Source organism: Anabrus simplex, chromosome 1, assembly GCF_040414725.1.
Source record: "Anabrus simplex isolate iqAnaSimp1 chromosome 1, ASM4041472v1, whole genome shotgun sequence".
In the NCBI taxonomy this organism is placed as follows: domain Eukaryota; kingdom Metazoa; phylum Arthropoda; class Insecta; order Orthoptera; family Tettigoniidae; genus Anabrus; species Anabrus simplex.
Genome location: NC_090265.1, coordinates 1,241,151,793 through 1,241,169,326, shown reverse-complemented (window position 1 = coordinate 1,241,169,326; position 17,534 = coordinate 1,241,151,793). Strand labels below are relative to the sequence as shown.

Sequence of the window (17,534 nt, the reverse complement as noted above, 5' to 3'; positions counted from 1 at the left end):
CAATTGGAAGAGATAGAAATGACAAAATCCAGATTTCTCAAAAGATCCCTTGGTGTATCAAAGACAACCAGATCCAGACTGGTGTACGAGCTTGCAAGAGAAACGTTCCTAATAGAGGATCTACGGATAACTCTATTACTACCGACTACGGAAAGTTACAACAAGCTGCTCCAAGTTCTACAGAATAAAAAGCGGGATATACCAATGGAATTCTACACAACAATTGCAATGCTAGACAGAAGACGGACGCAACCTCTCTGTGAAATGACGCAAGCCATGACCAGGCTTGCAGTTCATGGTTTCCACCACAAGATTTGCTCCCGAAAAGTGTTTCATGATCCAGATGAAAATCGCGTGTGTGAACTATGTAACAATACATGTGGAACTTACCACATAACCACGTGCTCAAACCGAACCAGGTCAATAGTGGAATATAGCAAGGAGTGACATGACTGCCCAGAACTAGGAAATATTCTGTATTACTATATAGGTCAAATTCTAAAAAGAATATGCCATATATGTATCATTATGGCCATTTGGCTGCAATAAATTCTTTATAAATAAATTTGTTCTATTTCTATGCTAAAACATATTTAATTAATGTTATTTCAATTAAGTAAACTCTCCCATTCACTAATTTTAAATTGATACTTTCAAAATTATTCGAATCGCACGAACATCCTCTCAGTGTAAATGAGATGCTTCACTTTAAGCTTTATTTTGCATTCTAGATACACTTTCCAGTACATTTACTATGTTACGACTTATCTCACCTTATAATGAGAGCAACGGGCGATGTGTACATGTTTTAGAGCTAAAATCATAATGAAAATGAAAACCTACAACCTGTTTTCCAGTCTTTGACCTGGTCAGGGTAAAATCATATTATCATAATATAACAACATTACTTTCAAATCCACCTTCAAATTTCAATGCAAGATCCATTTAAATTTTTTTTAATTGTAATCCATCTCTTACTTGACTATAGGCTGCACCTTGACCTGACATTCACTCTAATAAGAGTTAGAGAAAATTATCACTCTAAAAAATAATCTTATGATGGCAGTATACAAACTGATAACAAAATCAAGTCGACTATAATGTGTATTATCGATTACAGGACAGATTCCTCTGAAAAGACTAAAACACTGCCAAATTCTTTGAGTTTCAAGAACATAACTATTACCAATCAAATAACAATGTTTACAGTAGGAATAATAAGGTATCTAATCCTAGTTTATAATCCAACTTACAAAGCTTCATATATCATTCCCAAGTTCTACATAAATTCAAAATTCTACCTTTAAAATCTACTTCTAACCTTATAAAAAAAATCCATTAACTTTTATACTAATAATGTTTACTCTAACCCTACATATAACCGCGGCGACTGGCACAACTTTAGCCGGCTACATATTATATTACTAATTCCAAGTTACCTTGATAAATAATATTAAATACTGCAAATATACTTTACTATTTAAGTATATAAAAAAATCTATATTCACAAAAATTTACATGTAAAACATACAAAAAGTAAACAATTAAGCAAGAATAAAACTTTTTAAACCTATTATTAAACAATGGATCAAATAATTATGATACTAATAATAATATAACATCATGTAATTAATTATATATAATATAATGAACCCGTTTTGAGTATTTCCTGGCGTTGGATTTTCATCGTATTTTTCGCCCCTATACAATGAAAATATTCACTTATCCACAAAATAACATGTGGGACACATCTACTATATACCGATAACTTCACCTTTGCTAAATAAATTTAAACCCTAAAAAACCCGCGGCCACGTAATAAATATTTAACTAGAATAACAACCGTTGTATTTTTTTATGTAAATTCTTGAAGTATACAGGGTAAAGCGTAATTCGCGCACTCGGGCGTTGCAGCGCGACTCCTCACATGCCAGCAATAAAAAATGTCTCTTACAAATTTTCGTCTTGCGAGTATATCCGGTAGAAAACGGACGTTGAAGAGTAGCAATCTGGCAACACTGTAACCGTATGTAGGGTAACTACCGCTGTCAGCACGCTCTTGTCGTGCTGTATAGTTGGTGCAGTGGGTAGAGTTTTTGGTTGGCATGCAGGAGGTCGATGGTTCGATCCTTGGTTGAGGCACATTTTTTATTTGCTAATTTCTATCAGACATTAACTACTGTAATACAGTAAGACACCGTTTCTGAGGTCACATGCATCCTACATTGACAACATTTTGTAACGCTGAAACAACAAATGTTAGCATGATTAGCTGCCACCCCCGGAGGCCCGGGTTCGATTCCCGGCTCTGCCACAAAAATTTGAAAAGTGGTACGAGGGCTGCAACGGGGTCCACTCAGCCTCGGGAGGTCAACTGAGTAGAGGTGGGTTCGATTCCCACCTCAGCCATCCTGGAAGTGGTTTTCCGTGGTTTCCCACTTCTCCTCCAGGCGAATGCCGGGATGGTACCTAACTTAAGGCCACGGCCGCTTCCTTCCCTCTTCCTTGCCTATCCCTTCCAATCTTCCCATCCCTTCACAAGGCCCTTGTTCAGCATAGCAGATGAGGCCGCCTGGGCGAGGTACTGGTCATACTCCCCAGTTTTATCCCCCGACCAAGAGTCTGAAGCTCCAGGACACTGCCCTTGAGGCGGTAGAGGTGGGATCCCTCGCTAAGTCCGAGGGAAAAACCGAACCTGGAGGGTAAACAGATGATGATGATGATGATGATGATGATGATGATGATGAAACAACAAATACCTGGTTAGACTAATAAGAAATAGACAGCTGAAACAAACAGGTTTCGCATCTAGTAGATGAAGTGGTGTGAATAAATTCACGCCCACGACGTGGAAAGGGCGCCTTTCAAAGCTGACCAATGAAAACGACTGTTCGTCCATTTCTAGGATCGTAGTATGTAAGTGCAAATGGTTTCTAGAGGACCCACTGCAATCGCTGTTGACGATTAAGATGTCAGATACCATACCACCTGGACTACATTTACGAAATAAAAAAACAAACGCCTCAACCCAGGATCGACGACTCGACCTCCTGCATGCTAACCCAAAACTCTATCCATTGCACCAACTGTACAGTAGGACTATCTTCTGCTGACAGAGGTAGTTACCCTACATGTGGTTACGGTGTTGCCAGATTGCTACCCTTCAACGTCGTTTTTCTGCCGGATATACTCGCAAGACGAAATTTTGTAAGAGAAATTTTTTTATTGCTGGCATGTGAGGAGTCGCGCTGCGACGCCCAAGTGCGCGAATTACACTTCATCCTGTATACTTAAATAGGTATGTTTACTATAAATGTATATATAATAATAAATACTTTAATGTATTGTTAAAAACTAAATAGATAATGAATATAGGTTATTATATATTTATCCTAATATCTTAAATATGCTCATATAAACATTTATTAATATATAAATTCATATTTAATACATACGATATACTATATACTATCTGCTTCAAAAACCTCTTAGCAATAAGGTAACAGCCCAACAACACTTAAGATTTTCACATACGAGCTCAATATTAATTACATCGGACAACGTTTTGACTGTCACCCATTCAACCAATAAAACAGAAATCCCATACTTCAACAACATAAACACATGGAGAAACTTAAAAACACTAGTCAATTGGGAAGATTTAACGACATTCCAACCGCCCTCATTCAAGCCATTATTTTTACTGTTTTCAACATGGTTCGTTTTGAATTAAATATCAACTGTTGTTTACATGCACTGGGCACTCCGTCTTCATAGAGAGTGTCCAACGGAGGTGATTAGCCCATGGATTCTTCGACAAAGTAATTTGTTTGAGTCTAAAATATAATTAGTCAACATAAACATCCAAGTTGAATTACGATGTAATGCAACATTTTTTACATGAGCTGATCATAAATCACATACAAAATTTCACATCTTGAAGCCATTTCTGATTAGACTGAAGCAGGACCGTAATATTGAGGTCCGGAGTATGTAAAAAAAAAAAAATTCCATGGAAATGAATACAAATTTGGAATGTTTTTTCCACATTATTTTACTATGTAAAATACGCGTACAGTAAATTGCAATTATATGTATTCTGCATTCATTCTCAACATCTGTACATAAATTTTAAACTGTCTTCGAACTTAGCACCAAATAAGACTTTAACTACCATTATTGTCAATTCTGTACATAGGACAGCCTTGTTTTGAGTGAAAATTCACCAACGTGTTCACTATTGTAACATTTTTTAATTAATTTTGATATTTTGTTAATGGTAAGATCTTGTAAATGTTTTATAATGTATCCACTCAGTTAACATATTTTTATAATTACCAACCAGATGCCTGGTAGAATTTTGAGGTATTTGATATGACTGATGATGCCCCACAGAAGGGGCAAAACATGTCTCAATGATTTTTAACCATGTTTAACTAATATGTTAACATCTTGTACTGTATTGAATAGGTTGAGTTAAATTTCTTATATTATTATAAATTAAGAAAATAGCGTTCATGAAAAATGACAAATATGCACCAGAATACTTTCTTCCCTGCAACAGGGTCCAGAGAATTTAAATATTTGGGGGAATGGATCAGTGAAGACCTCAAGACCAACAAAGCATTTGAAGAAAGGATTAGGAAACTGAATATTTCATACAACCAATACAGAAAAGTTTACCAGAAGAAATCCATATCCATCAATGCTAAATTAAGACACTTTAACGCTGTAATCAGACCTGAGGTCCTCTACACAGATGAAACCCTAACCATCAAGGAGCAAAACTCATACAGAAACTAGAGGTCAGGGAAAGAACTATCTTGAGAAAGATCTTAGACCCAAGGATCATAAATGAAGAAAGGTACCTCAGGCCCAACCATGATCAATACCTAAAGCAAGAACCTCTAATGGACACCATCATCAAGAGATGCCTCCAATTCTATGGACACCTTGAGAGAATGAATGAGTCAAGACTGACCAATGTCATCCACAGAGCCAGCTCCTGCAAGAAAACATCACTGTGGTACAAGCAAGTTAAACAAGATTTTCAAACCATCAACATCTCTGAATCCCATTTCTAGGACAGACAAACTTTCCAGAAAAAGTTAAAGAAAGACCCATGGATTGAACATAAGAAAGGGCAGAGAACAAAGAGATCAGAAGCAGCTAAACAACTACAAAGCCAGAAAATGAAGGAGATACAGGCTAGGAAGAAGGCTCTTAAGAACATGAAACCAATCCCTTGTTAGCTGAAAACCAATTTAGTTAACCTTCATTGTCCATTTTTGGCCCATACAAAGAAATAATAATAATAATAATAATAATAATAATAATAATAATGATGATGATGATGATGATGATGATGATGATGATGATGAATCATCATAATAATAATCATTGCACTGGGGGTACACCTTCCCTGGCTATTTAAAATGTGTGCCTTCTTCACTATGATCATCTCTGTCGGTGATCAAGAACTCTTATGACTTTGTAAAACTTGTTTCTCTGATGGTTAGATGGCTCTGGCATCTATTCTCTAGCGATCTCTGGTGGGCTGAGCTCCAGTGAATCTACTGAGAAATTTAATTTGTTATAGTTGGTAAACTTTTTTCTTGTTATTGTTTTTTATGTGCTGAAGTTGCCAGCCCTACACCTCGTTCCACCTCTAATGTAATCTGTGTATCACCTGCTGGTAATGAAGTTTTCTAACCAGTCAGAACTCAGGTTAGTGAGTGGAAATTTAGCCTATCAGCGCTCTGGATTATAATATTGTCTAGAACTTTCCCCTGGGGATCTATTTAAGCTAGCCGCCCCCCGTGGTGTAGGGATAGCATGCCTGCATCTTACCTGGAGGCCCCCGGTTCAGGGATTTTTACCTGGATCTGAGGGCTGCTTCGAGGTCCACTCAGCCTACATGATTAGAATTGACGATCTATCTGATGGTGAGATGGCGGCCCTGTCTAGAATGCCAAGAATAACGGCCCAGAGGATTCATTGTGCTGACCACACGACACCTCATAATCTGCAGGCCTTTGGGCTGAGCAGCAGTCACTTGGTAGGCCATGGCCCTTCAGGGCTGTAGCACCATGGGGTTAGGTTAGTTATCTATTTAAGGTGAGCACATTAGGACCGTCTTATCTGATATTGCTCTGGTGATAGTGTGCGCGACTTGACTGAGGTTAGTGTGGGTAGGAGGCATGGGAGGGCCGGCTTGAAGAAGATCCAGAGCTAAGAGCTAATGGCAGAAAAAAACTAAATATGTAATTGTGCCGGTGTGTGTTCTGAGGGGAAGATTTCACCGCATTTCTTTATAATATGTAAGCTTTTTATTTTTTGCTGTAATTTAGGACTTTCTGTCTTCAGACTCAATTTATATTCCCTGCTCTTCTTATTCTTTTGCACCCATTCACTTTTCCAGATTCTCTCTGGGTAGGGTAGAGTACCAAAGCCCACCACCATACTCGATCTTTCCATCACTCCTCTTCTAGTACTTTATTGCTATTGACTCCTCTGTTTGTAATACAGTCCACAACAGAGCTCCTCCATCTTATTCTAGGCCATCCCCTAGGCCTCTTTGCAGTCTCTGTATCCATGAATGTTCTCTTTGGCATTCTCTTTCCTGGCATTTTCATCATGTGTCCAAAACATTTTAGCTTTGCTATATCAATCTCTTCTTGAAGTTTACACACTGCCACACTTCTCCTTATTTCCTTATTTTGTATTCTATCTTGTCTTGTCTTTCCCTATATGCTCCTCAAGAGCCTCATTTTGGCTGCTTGTATCTTACTTTGGTTCCGCTTAGTCAACGTCCAGGCTGCTGAAGCATAGGTCAGTATAGGTTTATAATAGGACAAGTATAAAACCTTCTTGCACTTCATTGGCACGTCTTTGTTCCATACAATGTCTCTCACACACTGGTAGAAACTTGCAGACTGCTGTATACTTAAATCAATTTCTCCATGCAAATTTCCATCTTGTGACATCAAGCTGCCCAAATATTTAAAAATGTTCACTACTTCAAGAGGATCATTTCCTATTTTTATCACTCCCCTGAATTTTCTATTACCTCTTGTCATGATCAAAGTCTACGCTTTTCACAGTACTAATCTTCATTCCAAAATTTCTTATCTCCTCATTCCATAAATCAACTTGTGTCTGTACTTCCTCTTCATTATCTCCCCAAACTACAATGTCATCAGCAAAGAGCATAGACTTTACTTACTCGTCCATCATCTTCTCCTTGATATTATGTAGAATTCTATCCATGATGATCAGTGATTTAGTTGGAACAAAATATTTACAGGAACTCACCTAATAAATTCACCAATTTCCAAATGGACTCGTATTGGGTGTCAAAATCAGCGGCCTCATGCTTCCGACAAGTTCTTTCATCAACTAAACACCTCCCTTTTCGTAGCCATGACTTGACATATGGTTGTGGATTAAATATATGCACAGGAGGTCCAACGCTGCTTATGAAAATAAGTCCGCTTGTTCTTGCAACCAGCAGCCTATTTCTCTTTTCGGTGTGGATCTCATTCACGGTACTGAAAGCTCTTTCAGCTTCTGCTGAAGAGATAGGAATGGTCTGTACAGTCTTGATTAAAGGCATCAGCTCCATTGGAATTTCCTTGGTCTCGACATAATTTTTAAAAGCATTAATGTACTTCCTCTTGTCTGACATGTGCAAAAAGTTACAAAGGTTGCCAACACTCTCATCACCATAGCAGATATCCAAAGTAGAAGTGGATGGCCAATTATTTTTGTATAGTACCTTTGAATCACTGATAACTTTTGTCATTCTCTCATATCTCTGCTGACTAGAGCTGAAACCAAGATGAGATGATGTGGACACATTTTCCACAAGCCTGTTATTTAAATTGTTCACAGGACTTCTGAAAAACGGCTTTCTGTCAATTTTTACAACTTTTTTAGAATCATGTAATCATATGTTTCTAAACGTTTTGTTTTCTGCTGCTTTAAGAACTGTTCTGTAGTATTCTCCAGAAGCTGAGTTACACATAAATTCAAACAATTTTATAGTGCGCTTCATTGCATTTTGAGCCTCTGTCAGAGGCATCATACAATAATTGCAATATTTTCTAGAAATTCTACACATATTAACATATTTTCTAGACTTTGGAATTTTTCCCTTTCTTTGGAGTCTCTCTGGTGGTCATTTTTGGCCTCACTAAAATGTTTTACGAGTGCACTATAGTTTTCCAAGACAGCTTTTACAGTTCTCTGGCTTGATGCTACCCATCTCATTGTAAATATTTTCCCAACATTCTTAACTCTTTGTTCCAGTGAAGCAGCACAAATGTTGAGATCCCTTTGATTTTTGGGAGACATGGTGTATAAAGAATACAATTTGTCAAAGAAAGAATGGAAATGGTTATCACCTGTAACTTCATTTCTTTTATCAGAAACGGCCAATTCCAAGCGATGGTTTAAACAGTGCCAGATTACTATATCTGGAAATAACTTTAAAAACTGTGCTCCAACTCCATTTTATCTTCCTAACATTACAGAGGCCCCATCACATGCTAGACTAACTAAATATTCTGCCAGAAAGTTTTCATTCATCCCATATGAAGAAGGATTCTTCAATATCTCTCGAGTAATAACATCTGCTGTAGTTTTTTCAAGTTCTATCAAGTCCCAGAAAAAAGAAACGCTAACTGTTGTTGATTCGTCAATAATAATACTGATTCTCCTCTGATTTTCTGTTATAGATTTTGCTACTTTATTTCCCATTTCCTGTTAAATGTGTTCAATAATATTAGCACAACTAAAATTTGCATGAAGAACTCGACCCCATATTTAAACCACATAACTGTTGAAGTTCAACATAAGCCTGTTGGTCTACGAAGGGTCTATTTCCTTTTGCAATTGAGTGTGCTGTTCAAAATACTCGAATGGTGGTTTCTAGGTGTTTGACATTCATGGTGTCAAGCAACTTTCAAATATCTTTTTATTAGATTCTAATTTTTGTAACATAGCTTTTTTGTGAGATTCTGAATTTTTGTGCTCAATTTTTTTTTTTTTTTTGAAGGCTTGTTTGTTGTTGATTAATATTATTTCCGTTGGGATGAACCTTGCATTTTACCCATACTTACATTAGCTGAAGTCCTGCCCCTTTAGAAACTCTTAATCCTAATTTACTTTCCTCTTTAAATATATTTCAGCCTAAATGTTTATTTTCTGCAAATAACCACCTCTGACAAAAAATAACGGTACTGAGACTCGTTCCAACAGTCTGGAAAATCTTTTTTTTAGGTAGCTGGGTTCTTGAATTTCACAGTCACTGGTAGAAGGTTTAGAACCATAACCTAGATTCTCCCTTGAATCTGCATCACACGTTTCGGCAACATTTAACCCAGGCTCTGTGTTTATACTCATGTCTTTAATGAAACTAATGTTCTCAGAACTCCATTCAGTTTCTTTTTTACTTGAGCCATCACACACCTTTTTAGTATTCTTTGATTCTTCATCTTCATCCCAGCACATTTTTTTGAACCCAGCCACTTCAGTGAACTCATGGTCACACTCACAACTCACTTTCACAGCCACTGGAAAACTTGGAAGATACTACGGTGTGATGTTTGGGACATCACTGTATATTTTTAATTATTGAACTATATATTTAATTGATAAGATGTATATATTTAATCACTGATAGGTCATTTTAAAATTAATATGTATATATAGGGTTTTTATCATCCATTTCAATCATCATTTCATTTCTTTGTATCGCGGCTATAACGTATTCTGAACGAACAAATTATTGGGTAAAGTATTTCAACATCACGCATATTTATAACTTGCAGTAAATTTTCCAATAGCCGTTGTGAGGTGACCAGAGTCAGCAGGCTAATTTCAGCCCAGTTCCAGGAAAAGTACGTCATCGAGGTTACGAGAGACCTTACCCTCTCCACCTCATGAAAAGACAGTTGATACATTATTAACACCCATTTTTCAAACTCAGCTTCGAGACGCTTTATTTCAGCGGGAAAGTTCAGCCTATGTGAATGAACGTAATGAAGCAACGTGATGGACGCACAGCTATACATCGGAGAAGGGATGAGACCTCGAATCTTACTGGACCATGTGATAGGGCTGATGGAAGGAGACTTTTGAACCAATATATACCACCGACAAGGGCTGGAGAGGACATTCTCACATTCAGACTCTCATTCAGATTCAGATTCGGAGATTCGGACATTCTGATTCTGATTCTCACGCTTGGAAGATACTCTTACTACGATTCTACGTCTAGACATCAGAGAAGATTTTAACTTAGTTCACTTCGCATCGGAGTATATTCTACTCAAAAGTTACTCTCATTGGGACTTGTTATCTCAATGACGAGAGGTAGTCAACGGGAGACCGGTTCTGACTGGTATAGGGCAGGAGAGCTTTTATTATGAGTTTAGCTACGCTACTGTTCCGTAATTCGGAAGAATACAAGTGTATTCTCTCCATGAACATAACCCATGGTGGTTTTGCACTTAAAATTAGGACTCATTACGACTTTATGTAAGGAGTACAATAGGAAGTGTTAAAGACAGGAAATGTGGATGTAGGACTGGAATCCAACAACAGATGAGGCAGCCTGTACGAGAGATCCACCCATCTTCAGCTTCAAGACAACAGAGTCTACATTTGGTGAGCTTATGGCATAAGTTACTGCAAGTCTTCGCGCAACAGTTCATTTTCTTAAAGTTAATTTCATTCACTTTTGCTTTTGCTTCCGTAAGTTCAGATTTCGTTAATACGCCGTTACGTCACATTTTTCATCTTAATAAATAGCTGTTTTAATTTGTATTTTATGAAATGATTATTAATGATCCTTAAATTCCAAGTTAGTGTACTTAATGATTTGTGTTCCGTTCACCTCACCCCTGGGAGTTTTTTGAGTCTCATTACGTATTTTTTATTTATTACTATTATTATTAATTATCTACTTTTGTTTTCAAGCCATAAGCTTGAAGACTGGCGCCCTTGGGATACTGTTTCTGGAGAAACCATGACATATCATTTATTTATTTTAATATTAAAGTGACCCGCCACGTTATAAATTTGTCATTAATCTGTGGGCCAAGTGGGTACGTCACAACGGGACTACTGATGTTCATTAACTGCAGAGAGATTCCATAATATCTGCTTCACAGCAACACATTGAGCGAAACATAAAATAAAACATGGATTTACACAAACATAACGAGTGGAAGAAAGTTGCTGTGCTCACTTCCCGCTCTCCGAATCCAGTAGCAGTGTAGCCAACCTTAGAGAACCAGAAAACCGCCCAGGAGTGTAAAAGCGACCGTATCTTATGAAGGTTCGATATTAGTCCGCTAGAGTACACCCATGGCGTTTCAGCGTTATGTATAGATTATAAGATTTTCTTACTGAATGTTAAAATGTTACGTCATTCTAAAGCGGGAAAATATTTTCCGGAACGGCGTTCCGGCCCGTTCCGGTCCAACTAAACCACTGATGATGATAATGAAGAGTAAGGGAGACAATACACTTCCCTGTCTTAAGCCTGTCTCAACTCTGAACCATTCAGTTTGACCCACTTTGGTTCTAACACAGCGTCTGCAATTTTGATACAATGCTATTATCATCTGCATTGTTTCATTCCCAATCTGTGCCTCTGTCAATGTTTTCCATGCCGAATTCCTTGGGACACTGTCTTATGCCTTTTCAATACCTAGAAATGTTACTACCATGTCCTTTCCATATTCCCAATACCTTTCCATCATTTGATGCAATTTAAATATTGGGTCAAATGTGGACCTGCCTTTTCTGAATCCATACTAGTGTTCTGCCAATTTTCTCTCTCTGTCCCTTATTCATTTATCAAAGATTCTTTCAAGGATCTCAGCTGTATAAGGTATCAGTGTCACTCCTCTGTACTTTTCACAATCTTCCTGTCTCCTTTCTTGAAAATTGGTATAATGACCCCTTTTGTCCACTCTTTTGGACCAGTCGTTTCTCTCCATATCACTCTGAAAAGTCTATACAACCACTGTAGACCAACTGCTCCTCCTGCTATTATCATTTCTACGGTGATCTCGTCAATTCCAGCTGCTTTGCCTCGTTTCATTCTTTTAGTGGCCCACTCAATCTCTGCCATGGACACCTCATTTTCCTTACCTTCCATCTGCACTAAATCTGGTTCTTTGATATCTCCTTGTACCAAGGTATTTTGCATGTTGTAAAGCTGTTCAAAGTATTTTCCCCACCTCTGCAAAATATCCTGCTTGTGTGTCGTCATTTCCTTGTGTTCATTTTTAATTAAGTTACCACCTTCACCTGGGTGTTTCTTCTTTTTTATCCATAGGAATAAGATCTTTTTGCTTCTGGTTGTATCTTCTTGCAGAGATTCAGTGAATTTTTGCCAGCATTTCTTTTTCTCTTGTTGAACCACCTTGGAGCACTCCTTCTTGCAGTGTCTGTATTGTGTTGTTCTGTTTCTCAGCCATCTTTTACAAGCTTGTTTCTTCTGTTTAACTATATCTTTTACCTGTCATTCCACCAAGACATTCCTTGATCTTTCTTCCTACTCTTCCACAGGTCTTTTCTGCAAACTCCACCATGACTGTTTTAAAGTATGCCCATTCTTCTTTGACCCCTCTGATGTCTTTGTTAAGTATACTTGCTTTAGTGTGTCTGGAACTCTTTATTTCCTTCTCCTGCAGTTTCCACACCCTTAGTTTTCTCTGCCTAATCTCAGTCATCTTTTGTATCTTTCTCATCTTTAACTTAGCTATCACAACTCTGTGATCTCCTTCAAAAGATTCACTTGGGAGGGCTGTTATATCTACCAACATTTCCCTGTTACCTTTCTCAACCAAAATGAAATGTTCAGAGTTTTTATTTTGTTATCCCAGCTATATCTTGTTATCTTCTAACCGTTTTTCTTTCAAAACCATGTGTTACCAATGATCAGCTAATTTCTTCTACAAAAGTCTACCAAAATATCTCCAGCCTTGTTTCTCTTCCCATTTGAAAGTGCAAATAGTATGTAAAGGTCATATTACTCTCAATGTAGGAAATAAAGGAACTCTTTAAATAAAGCATTGAATTTAATGAATACAAGAGCCATTACTTGTCATTTACAGAAAATTGTTATAAATTATTTCTATAATTACAAATATGCTGTTTATTTCTACATTCTTCAAAGAAATCTCATCTGTCGAATTATGACGGGGTCAGTCTAATAAAATTTCTACTGTTTTACCAGAAAATTTTACTGATTATATTCGCCAGTGACCATAATCGGTAAGGCGTCAATTCTCTATCATCTATCAGTGGTTAAGTGGTTGGAGTCCCATGGTCGCAAAGATTTTCATCAGAATGTTGGCCACCAGGGTAAGAGTAGTGGTGGTATACAATTTTCTAATCACCAGACTATGTGCCAAAAGCCTGGGTTTAAATCCAAATTTCTATGCAGTATTCATATGGAGTGAGGGCGTATGACACTGTTGATGGTAATATGTCCATCTGATGGGGACGTTAAGTCATGAGCATATCCCTTGGTGTTATTCAACAGGAGTAGGCTATATTCAACATGAGGTTTCACCCTCTGCCCACCTCTCATCATCATCATCATCATCATCATCATCCCACACCAAGATGCACAGGTCATCCAAGGGCATCATATAGAAAGACCTGCAGCAGGTGAGCCGAGCATGTCCTTGGACACTTCAAGAATTAAAAGCCATACATACACTAAGTAATAATACTGAATATATCGACCAACTGCAAAATGTTCCCTACTCTCAAGTCTCTTTTTCCAGCTTGACAATATACTATATTGGTATTCTGCCTTAGTAATAATTTATTCTACAATATACCGTACTGTTTTATTTAAAATCAAAGAATTCAAAAGAAGGCTACTGAAAGCAGCAAGAAGTTTAACTTTCCATATCCCAAAACAAATATTTGATAACAAGTAATATAAATATCATCTAAAAGACCAATGAGATAAATAAATCATAAAATTACCTGCATAAATCATTGCATTCAGAGTTCCTTTGTCAAAGTTGGTGAGGTTGAGATCACATTGAGCAGCAGGTAATACATATGAGAGAGCAGTGCTTCCAAACAAATTGCCAATTATTCCTAGGAAGGCTGCTGAAAGCAGCAAGATATTAAACCTTCCATAACCTGAAACAAATATTTCAAAACAACAAATACAAATATCATCAAGACCTTAAAAAAAAAACATGTAACTTTAGAGATAAGATGTTTAGTCAAATTCTGCATTTGTCATAATGTCATTCAATATTATGCAACTAAACAATCAATAATCATACTGGTAAAAGAATAATTTGTAAGCTACCAAAAAATTAAGGATGAGAAACATGAAATTATAAGTATGGTGCTCATCTCTTGATGTTTTTGGGTGGACAGACCTGGAAAGGATGACACTGACACTGATGCAGAATTAATTGATAAGATAGTTATGTGGGAAATAACACAGAAAGGAACATTTCTGTAGCGGGTGATCTTAATTCAGGGGCTGCCTGGCCGAGGCGGTAAAGGCATGCTCGGTTCGCCCAAAAGGATGGGTTCAAATCCCCGTCAGGAAGTCATAAAATATAAGAAACAAGATTTCCACTTCCGGAGGTGCATATGGCCCTGAGGTTCACTCAGCCTACAACAAAAACCAGTACCAGGTTAATTCCTGGGGGTAAAGGTGGCCAGGCGTAGAGCTAACCACTCTACCCCATCACGTGCCGCAGTTAACAATGGTGGAAGCCTTTACCTTCCACTACTCCAAGGGCCTTCATGGCCTGTATGGAGGTGATTTTGTCTTTTTTGTCTTTTTTGTGATCTTAATTTACCAAATGTCAATTGGGAAGGTAATGCAAATGACAGGAAGCATGACCAACAAATGGTACGAGTAAATAAGTTAATACTGGAAGGACAGCTAAATCAGGAAGTGATGGAACCAACTAAAACAATGTTTGTTTAGATGTTTTACATGATTCATTGCAATGGTAAATGATCATTTGTATGGTATGTATAAAGAAAAATAAAGTTTTCATGATCGGGGATAGCTGTAGGCCTACAACAGGGGAAATTAAAAATTTAAAAAAAATACATATACCATAAGCTAATTTTATCCTCTTAGTACAAAAATGATTATCTATTTGATGCTTTTACTGTACGGTACCCTTTGTTCTAGTGCAGCTATCCCTTGTGCATTCTCCCTTTCTAAATATTCTGGACATGGTGATGGAAATAACGGATTAGCTCTATACAGAAACAGAACTGCTACTTAGGTTCCAAATTGGGTAAAATATAAATATGTAAATAAATTCAATGTTAATTTTAATCTTATACCAGTTGTATATTATTATTAGAAGTAATTTTACGTACTGTATATGAGTTGACTATGTTTGTAAGATATTATAAGTAGAATTTTGTAAACAATATAAATTTATTAAGGATGATGTGTGTGTTTAATAGAACAAATTATTAGCGTAAATTGTATAATATTGTATTCTAGGAAAATTTTCTTCGTCTCTTGTTAATTTAAAATTTAGTGCTTGACAATAATGTATTTTAGTGTACCATTTGCCACCGAGGTAGACACCTCATTTGCAAATAAAGAGATTTTGATTTTGATTTTGAACTGATAGATTATATACCGGTAAGTGATTACAAAGCAGTTTTTATTGTAGTTTAAAATAAATGCAATGGGAAGGAAGATTGTAAAAGTATGATTATTAGGCAGTACCATGTAGATGATGGACAGGCACAACAGATTTTAAAAAAAAAGGAATTGGTGTGAAAATGGGAAACCACGGAAAACCATCTTCAGGGCTGCCGACAGTGGGGTTCGAACCCACGATCTCCCGAATACTGGATACTGGCTGCACTTAAGCGACTGCAGCTATCGAGCTCGGTAAAGAAATTGTAGAGGAATGTGAAAACAGATACCGGTATGTAACTTTAACAGTGGTAAGGAATGGTAAAGACCTACGATATTATAACAGAAACATAAGGAGAATTAGAAGGAGGTGCAGGTTGGAAAGACATAGATTTAGGAAAAGTTGCAGAAGTAAAGTTAAATTGAAGGAACTAACTCGGAAATGAATCAAGCGAAGAAGTCAGCTAAGGATAACATGGTGGTTATCATAATTGGCAGTCTTACAAACTTTAGTGAAAAATGGAAGGGTATGTATAGGTACTTTAAAGCAGAAAAAGGTTCCAAGAAGGACATTCCAGGAATTATTATTGAACAAGGGGAGTGTATATGTGAGAATTTACAGAAGGCAGAAGTATTCAGTCAACAGTACGTAAAGATTCTTGGTTACAAGGATAATGTCAAGGTAGAGGAGGTGACAAATACTAACAAAGTATTAAAATTTTCCTTTGACAACAAAGATAATTAGAATAAGATACAAAATTTAAAAACTAGGAAAGCAATATTGGAATTGATAAGATTTCTGGGGATATACTAAAGGCAATGAGTTGGCATGTTGTTTGAGTCATCAGTCCACAGACTGTTTTGATGCAGCTCTCTCCATACCACCCTATCCTGTGCTAACCTTTTCATTTCTACGTAACTATTACATCATACATATGTCTAATCTGCTTGTTACATTTATATCTTGGTCTACCCCTACCATTCTTACTGTCTACACATCCCTCAAAAACCAACTGAACAAGTCTTGGGTATCCTAAGGTGTGTCCTATCATTCCCTCTCCTTCTCGTCGAATTTAGCCAATTACAAGTTATAAATCTCATTTTATTTATTAATTTTTTTAAATTTAGACAAATCGATCTCCTCTCACAAATTCAATTCAATATCTCTTCATTCATGATTGGTGGTGGTGATTATTGCTTTAAGAGGAAGTACAACTAGGCAACCATCCTCTATATAACATTAATCAGAGAGAAAAAATGGAAGGGGTCCAACACTTCGAAAAATGAAGGTATTGGCCATAGAAAGACAAGGGCCACGAAGGGCGAGAAAATGAAAGACTCCCTAGCCCTCGGAAACCTAATAGCATGAGGGTCGGAAAAGAACAAGAGTTGACCAACGGAGGTCGGGTAGGATAGATGAAAGTGAGGAGCCTGGCACAAGTAAGTGGAAGCAATGCCAGGACTCAGCTGAGGGCCCACGCTCTGAAGTTAAGAGCCCCTGAGGCCCCTTTTAGTCACCTCTTGCGACAGGCAGGGGATACCGTGGGTGTTATTCTACCGCCCCCACCCACAGGAGGATCATTCGTGATTCAATCTACCCATCTCACCTTCAGCATTCTTCTGTACCATCACATTTCAAAGCCTTCAATTCTTTTTTTTTTTTTTTTCTGAAATAGTTACCGCCCATGTTTCACTTCTGTACAACACCGTGTTCCAGACGAACGTCTTCAAACTCGATTCCTATGTCCCCGTCCAATTTCAACGTGCCATCCTCCATGTCCTCACCCAGGATTATTCCTCCCTTTCCCAACTCCTCCAAGGCCTACCCCCTCTGTTCCCACACTTCATCCAGCCCCTTTTC

General features: G+C 37.4%; 1 protein-coding gene across 4 annotated transcripts in view; it reads right to left on the bottom strand.

The window, feature by feature from the left end:
- Nucleotides 1–17,534, bottom strand: part of LOC136858235 (synaptic vesicle glycoprotein 2A) — a 263,056-nt gene that overhangs the window by 203,857 nt on the left and 41,665 nt on the right. For all 4 annotated transcript variants that reach the window (XM_067137635.2, XM_067137634.2, XM_068225463.1 and 1 more), the window contains exon 3: nt 14,020–14,181. In XM_067137635.2, the coding sequence (XP_066993736.2) occupies nt 14,020–14,181 (162 nt within the window). The remainder of the gene's footprint in view (nt 1–14,019; nt 14,182–17,534) is intronic.